At 48.6% G+C, this 7692-nt stretch overlaps 1 protein-coding gene and 1 pseudogene across 1 annotated transcript; both read right to left on the reverse strand.

The window, feature by feature from the left end:
- Positions 1 to 1310: 1310 nt before the first annotated feature.
- Positions 1311 to 1428, reverse strand: LOC126337349 (5S ribosomal RNA; annotated as a pseudogene).
- Positions 1429 to 2199: 771 nt separating this feature from the next.
- On the reverse strand, positions 2200 to 4656 carry LOC126336332 (cuticle protein 21-like). The gene is made up of 2 exons (XM_049999895.1): positions 4618 to 4656; positions 2200 to 2923 (listed from the first exon to the last, which is right to left on the reverse strand). Exons 1-2 carry the CDS (start codon positions 4627 to 4629, stop codon positions 2285 to 2287), a joined length of 651 nt encoding a protein of 216 aa, XP_049855852.1. The 5' UTR covers positions 4630 to 4656; the 3' UTR covers positions 2200 to 2284.
- Between the last annotated feature and the right edge of the window lie 3036 nt (positions 4657 to 7692).

The following is a 7692-nucleotide window of genomic DNA, read 5'->3' on the forward strand; positions in this document are numbered from 1 at the left end:
CATTAATCTGTGTCACACGCACACCATTATCCCTGGAGTCAGTTGTCCATTCCATCAGACAACTTGTGACACGTCCATGGTGAGGTGACTTTCTGTGTACACTGCATGACGCGTGGTCAAAGATGGAACGTTACTCGTCACAAGAGATGGCACACGTGCGTTTAATGTATGGTGGAGCATGAGGTAGTGCCGTAAAGCACCACTAAATTACAAATAGTTCAAATGGCTCTGAGCACTATGGGACTTAACTGCTGATGTCATCAGCCGCCTAGAACTTAGAACTAATTAAACCTAACTAACCTGAGGACATCACATACATCCATGCCCGAGGCAGGATTCGAACCTGCGACGTAGCGGTTGCGCGGTTCCAGACTGTAGCGCCTAGAACCGCTCGGCCACCCCGGCCGGTCTAAATTACAGAGAACCCTTTCCTAGCAGGCACCATCCTAATTGGAGAAGAAGTTTACCTCCGTGGATATCACCTTACGAGAGACGGGATCGTTCACGCATAGAGAGCCGCCCAACGTTCTCGCTAAACACACGTCCGAAAATCAGATTTTCAGAAGATGGTGTTGGATGATGTAGCCGATCACCCGGCAATACAACTTGCTCATGAAACGCGCACTCCGAAGGATACAGTGGGGAGAATACTGGTGTAACAGGTATTACATCCTATTACAAAGAACGTGTCCAAGCACTGTGACAAAAGGATTTCGAGCCCCGCGTTCACGGCTGTCAAAAGATTATCTACCGCAGTGTTGCAGCGCCGAACTTCGTACAGTGTATATTATTCGCGGATGAGATCTCTTTGACTTTTGATGTTGTTTTCATCAGCTGCATTAGACATGTTTGGAATGAGGATAATCGCCACGCGACACACATCGGTGGCCAGCAGAAACGATATTCTGTAAACGCATTTGCTGCCTCCCCGACCGACTAGTCCGCGTTACCTGGTGTTCGTGCCAGACACGTTGCCAGAGTTCGTGGAAACTGTGCCCGTTGTCGCTTTGAAAGGATGTGGTTTCAGCACGACAGTGCACCTGAGCAACATGCACCTTTGTAGATGGATTGGAGGGAGAGGTCCTTTCCCATGGCCAGCAAGATTGCGGGATCTCATATCTCTTTAATTTTTCCTCTGACGTTATGTCAAGACGATGGTGTATGAAATCCTCATAGAATGCGGATAAGAGGGGCGTGTGGTCAGCACACCGCTCTCCGGGTCGCTACGATGGTTTTTTTGACCGGAGCCGCTACTAGCCGGTCGAGTAGCTCCTCAATTGGCATCACGAGGCTGAGTGCACCCCCAAAAATGGCAACGGTGCATGGCGGCCTGGATGGTCACCTATCCAAGTGCCGGACAAGCCCGACAGCGCTTAACTTCGGTGATCTGATGGGAACCGGTGTATCCACTATGATATGGCCGTTGCCTAGGGACTGATGACCTTAGTACTTAAGTCCCATAAGTTTTCGCACACATTTGAACATTTTTCCTCAGAATTAGTAAACCCAACAGGTTGACGGTTTAGTGTCTTTGAGATGAACCAAAGCTCGTTGAGATCAGGAAGCACAGTAATGAAGTACTGCTGAGCGACTATGTTCCTTTGCGTCTCAGTTTTGTTATCAGCACTGTCTATCCAAGTCACCCTTCCTGTACTCGGCTCGTTCATCGGCACGGATTGTGGCCATGCAAAGGGCAGCATAGATCCTATAGATACTGCTGAATGCTTTACCATTCATACTGGTTGTGAACTTTTTGCGAAATATGAGACACAACAATATGAAATGTATGTAGAGGATTATTTTAATATAAGCAATGTCCACTTTCCTGACGTGGGAACAATCCTGACAAACAGATAATAGTACAAGTAAAATGCAAATGTGCTCGGGACGAGGAGGTTATAAAAAAGAAAAAAAATGGGAGATTTGGTACAGGCGAGGACAGAGAGAATAAAACAGTGAAATATAGTTCGTGGTATTGCAGTAATCAATGGAATAAAGCCTGCGATATTGTACGCAACAGCTGTGAGCCTTGCTTCATGGATGGTGAAAGCAACTAACCACTTCCATGCAGATGTTTACATTAGCAAGAAACAGTGCTCTGAAAGTTCATGGCGAAATGTCTTCAACGACTCCGTAGGAAATGTGGCTTCTCCCTCAAATCTAGAATTACATCTTGGATAATAATTGATATGAGTAGGATTTTTTTTTTGATACTGATGTTTAATTACGAATATATAAATTTGTACATTATGGTTATGAGTGTGAAAGACGACGCATCGGGAATCTAGCCGTGGTAAGCCTTGCCATACGCCAGCGCAGGGACAGCGTAAGCAGCCCTAGCGATGGGGGCGGCGGCGATGGCGGGGGCGGCGGCGATGGCGGGGGCGGCGGCGACGACCGGTGCGGGGTGGGCACCGCTCTCCCTGTGTACGACGGCGTTGAAGCCGTTGACGGGGTCAGCTGTGTACTCGACGGTGCGGATGGAACCGTCAGGTTCGGCCAGGCTGTAGCTGCCCTGGACGACGTCACCGCTGCGCGTCTCGTGCTGGTTTTTGGAGTCGCCGGTGAGCGCGTCCTGCACGCTGTAGCCGTAGCTGTACTGCGGGTTGGGGTCGAACTCGGCGGCGACAGCGGCAGAGGCGGCAACGGCCACAGGGGCGGCTCTGACGGCGGGGGCGGCGGCGTATCTAGCGATGGGGGCGGCGGCGTATCTGGCGATGGGGGCAGCGGCGATGGCAGGGGCGTACGCCCTGGCTATGGGGGCGGCAGCAATTGCTGGGGCGTAGGCTCTGGCAATGGGAGCGGCGGCGATGGCGGGGGCGGCATAGGCGCGGGCGGCCAGGGGAGCTCCAGGTGCGTAGACGGCGGGTGCGCCCAGGTAGCCGGCTCTGGTGACTGCCACCAGGGCTGCCAACACTACAAGCTGAAAGGAAATGCCTTATCGGTTTGCTGCCTTTTATACATAACCTTCCGTCCGGTGACAAAGGTCTTATTTCACAGCACTAATTACGGGTGTTCTTAAATGGAGCTGTTTTGCTCTCTTACTTTTCCAACAAAGCAAGTATTTAACTCAGTTAAAATTAATCTGATGTGAGATTTACTTGTTTCTGTTGATTTTAGGACAAGCAACGACCACTTTGCTGTTGTGGTGGTGGTAAGTTCCTATGGGACCAAACTGCTGACGTCATCGGTCCCTAGGCCTACACACTAACCAAAACTAACTTACACTAAGAACAACACATACATCCACGTCCGAGGGAGGACTCGAGCCTCCGACGAGGGAAGCCGCGAGGACCGTGGCAAGGCGCCTCGGATCACGCGGCTACCACACGCGGCTGCTCATATTGTTGGGACGAGAATGGTAGAGGAAAAATGCAGACGTGCACTTGACGAGGTGACTAGAAAGAAGAAAGAAATTGATCCTTGGTCAAGGAAGATATTTAATAGTTAATTATCACCTCGAGTGTTACAATCTGATCTATACCATCCTACACCCAAAAGTTCCTAAAGGTAGGGACAGCTTCTGTAACACGGTTCTCTAGGCTCTTTTATCTGCCACTTAAAATTGCAATACAGATGGATTATGATTGTTTGCGGGAAGAGACCAAACAGGGAGGTCATCGGCCTCATCGGATTAGGGAAGCATAGGGAAGGAAGGTGGCCGTGCATTTAGGGAATCACGGAAAACCTAAATCACGATGGCCGGATGCGCCATTGAACCATTATTTGGATTATGAAGCAAAGCGCATCTGATACAAGACACAAATTTGTATGTGATAACCACAGTTAAAAGTCTGTTGGAAATGTAGCTTCAGTTACGAAAGTTACGGTGTAGTACTTCACAGTAAGTTAGTAGAGGCTTCGTAAGATAAGTTGGAATGAAGTCACAATGTTCTGCAAGATTTGGAAGAGCTGTGTGTGATAGGAGATGCAAAGGTACGTAATACTTCCAACAGCGATAATGTAGTGCTGAAAAGTATGAAAGTGTACCTTTTCTAACTGACGCGCAGTTAAGTTCTGCAATTATGGATCTTTGTATGAGTGGATTACTTGTAAAACGGTCCATACCGTTGCGTGGAAAAACATTTGTTTATGATGTAGGCCAGTTGTGTGTGTCCTCAGTAAGCACTCATCGTATGACAGTCTTTACAAATTTCTCAGGATTTTTTTAATACGATCTCCCTGCACACTATAGAGAGCTACACACCGTACTGTCAGATTCGGCGGATATTATGGCCGTTCTATACATTTCATTACGAATAAATACTGGAGTTAGCCTGCCGGAGTGGCAGATCGGTTCTAGGCGCTACAGTCTGGAACCGCGCGACCGCTACGGCCGTAGGTTCGAATCCTGCCTCAGGCATGGATGTGTGTGATGTCCTTAGGTTAGTTAGGTTTAAGTAGTTCTAAGTTCTAGGGGACTGATGACCTCAGGAGTTAAGTCCCATAGTGTCCCATAGTGCCATTTGAACCATTTTTTGTGCTGAGGTAAGAAAACCAGACAACGTTTACCAGCTACGGCATCTTCAATTATGTAACAAACACATGTGTCTATGCCATGGAGCTACTCTAGCTGATTTGTGTTTGTGTGTGTGTGAGAGAGAGAGGTTGTCTCACCTTGCAAGCCATGCTGGTGCGGTTGTGGCAGACGGGGAGCTGCGCCTTGTGACCAGATGGCTGCTGTTGGCCGCTTATATAGCGCAGCGCCACCCTGCGGCGACCAGCCAGTCATGCCGGCTCCAGCCCGGTCTGTCTCACTTTTCCTGCTATCCAAGCAAAACCCGACCCTGCCCTGCTGCTGCTTGTTAACTCCTACGTTCTCACAAGTGACAACACAGAATTTTGCGAACAGCCGTTCCTCACCTCTATTAACTGACATAGCTTTTCTATAGCTCCACGTCTTCCGCTAGCATTTTAGCACTGATGTAATTCATGTCTGTACATGAACAAATCTACTACAATCTGGTCGCCTCTAATTCCAAACAATGCCTCTAAACCTCATGATGGAATTGAAACAACGAACTGACTTTTCTTTTGTTTGTTATGTGGATGTTTAATAAATAATGCACTTCTAGAATTCCATCTTTGTTTTTACGAAATTACTCAAATGCAGAAGAAAAGCACGAAAATACTACGGATGAAGATACATCCGCACTAGAAGTATTTTATTAATTTCTTACTGAATCATAGTGTATATTATACAAAGCCGGTACCTTGTTTCGACTGAAATATCGTAGTTATTGTTTCATATCATCGAAGCAAGAAGCAGCAATCAACGTATAGTGTTAACACTTTGTCGTCCGCACGTCTCGTACAAATTTACTCGCTTGGCGCCGGCAGCGCTATTTCGAATTACCTCGCTTGTCGCCGGTCGCTTGTCACCTTTCGGTTGACGACAAGCTTCAAACACATTGACTTTTGGGCGCTTTAATTTTTCCGGAAATCCTCTACTTTGCCGTATCGTTCCACAAACTCGAATTTTCTTTTCAAGTAACTTCTCTGCAAGTTCTACTCTGTTATAATAATTAACCATGTTTTTCGCTAAAACTTGTCCAACCCCGGAATATGTCTTGAATGAGGAAATGTGTCCCGTACTCGAATCACACAGCAGCCGAATGAGTATGCCCTATTCGTAGTTTTCGACGGATTGTAAACTTTCATCAGTTGAGATGTTTTGACTTAGATTAAACGTTTCTTTAAACTTTTTGGAAAAAAATAATCAGTTACGAAACGTAAAAGTGATAATATTTGTCTGAATCGGTCGCGGGACATCATTTTGCGAAATGTCAGTGTGTCTATCAACTCATTCGTTGACCAGCAACCATCGATCCTTGCTTTTTTTTACAGTTCCCATAAGGATAGCACGCCCAAACTATTTTCTAAGTTCGAGTCCCGTAACGTCGACAAGTTTGGCATTTTTCTTTCAAGTTTTCTTCAATTCCACTTTGACTGTAATACTTGTTGATTTCTTTCTAATATAGTCAAATAGATCGTTCCCAATATATAATTCTACGAATCCACGACGCTCTGTGCATCTTTGGGGAATGTCTGTGGACCCGAAGATCCTTCAGATTTATTATTGGTCCTCAGTAAATCATAATCTGTCTTCTTCGTCTGATTCATCCGAATCAGTTGGCAACCGTAGCGTTCGCCGAATTCTTCTTCCGACGATTCTGCTTCACTTTCATTTTGATATCAAATATCTTCTTCCCAATCGGCCAAGTCGTCCGGAACGTCAGACAAGACGTCCGCGCATTCATCGTAAATAATCGTATAGCCTCTTTCGTCTGCTATGATGAAAGTGCACAACTTGTTGACGTGTGTCAATTATTGTTACCTAAACAAAACACAAACAGAATGAAAAAGATACTAAAGTGCTGTCACCAGCCCCTGCGCGATACTATGCTCAAGACACCACTGTGGCGTCACCGACCACTGAGAGATACTACGCACACGACGCCACTGTGGTGTCGCCTGCCGTTGACGGCTATTTAGCGCAAGACACCACTGTGGTGTCGCCGGTCGTCAGTGTGTTAAAGCGTCTTCCATCCCTTACGCACACATCACTTAAAATACACTCCTGGAAATGGAAAAAAAGAACACATTGACACCGGTGTGTCAGACCCACCATACTTGCTCCGGATACTGCGAGAGGGCTGTACAAGCAATGATCACACGCACGGCACAGCGGACACACCAGGAACCGCGGTGTTGGCCGTCGAATGGCGCTAGCTGCGCAGCATTTGTGCACCGCCGCCGTCAGTGTCAGCCAGTTTGCCGTGGCATACGGAGCTCCATCGCAGTCTTTAACACGGGTAGCATGCCGCGACAGCGTGGACGTGAACTGTATGTGCAGTTGACGGACTTTGAGCGAGGGCGTATAGTGGGCATGCGGGAGGCCGGGTGGACGTACCGCCGAATTCCTCAACACGTGGGGCGTGAGGTCTCCACAGTACATCGATGTTGTCGCCAGTGGTCGGCGGAAGGTGCACGTGCCCGTCGACCTGGGACTGGACCGCAGCGACGCACGGATGCACGCCAAGACCGTAGGATCCTACGTAGTGCCGTAGGGGACGGCACCGCCACTTCCCAGCAAATTAAGGACACTGTTGCTCCCGGGGTATCGGCGAGGACCATTCGCAACCGTCTCCATGAAGCTGGGCTACGCTCCCGTACACCGTTAGGCCGTCTTCCGCTCACACCCCAACATCGTGCAGCCCGCGTCCAGTGGTGTCGCGATAGGCGTGAATGGAGGGACGAATGGAGACGTGTCGTCTTCAGCGATGAGAGTCGCTTCTGCCTTGGTGCCAATGATGGTCGTATGCGTGTTTGGCGCCGTGCAGGTGAGCGCCACAATCAGGACTGCATACGACCGAGGCACACAGGGCCAGCACCCGGCATCATGGTGTGGGGAGCGATCTCCTACACTGGCCGTACACCTCTGGTGATCGTCGAGGGGACACTGAATAGTGCTCGGTACATCCAAACCGTCATCGAACCCATCGTTCTACCATTCCTAGACCGGCAAGGGAACTTGCTGTTCCAACAGGACAATGCACGTCCGCATGTATCCCGTGCCACCCAACGTGCTCTAGAAGGTGTAAGTCAACTACCCTGGGCAGCAAGATCTCCGGATCTGTCCCCCATTGAGCATGTTTGGGACTGGATGAAGCGTCGTCTCACGCGGTCTGC

The sequence above is a fragment of the Schistocerca gregaria genome, chromosome 2, assembly GCF_023897955.1.
Source record: "Schistocerca gregaria isolate iqSchGreg1 chromosome 2, iqSchGreg1.2, whole genome shotgun sequence".
NCBI lineage: Eukaryota > Metazoa > Arthropoda > Insecta > Orthoptera > Acrididae > Schistocerca > Schistocerca gregaria.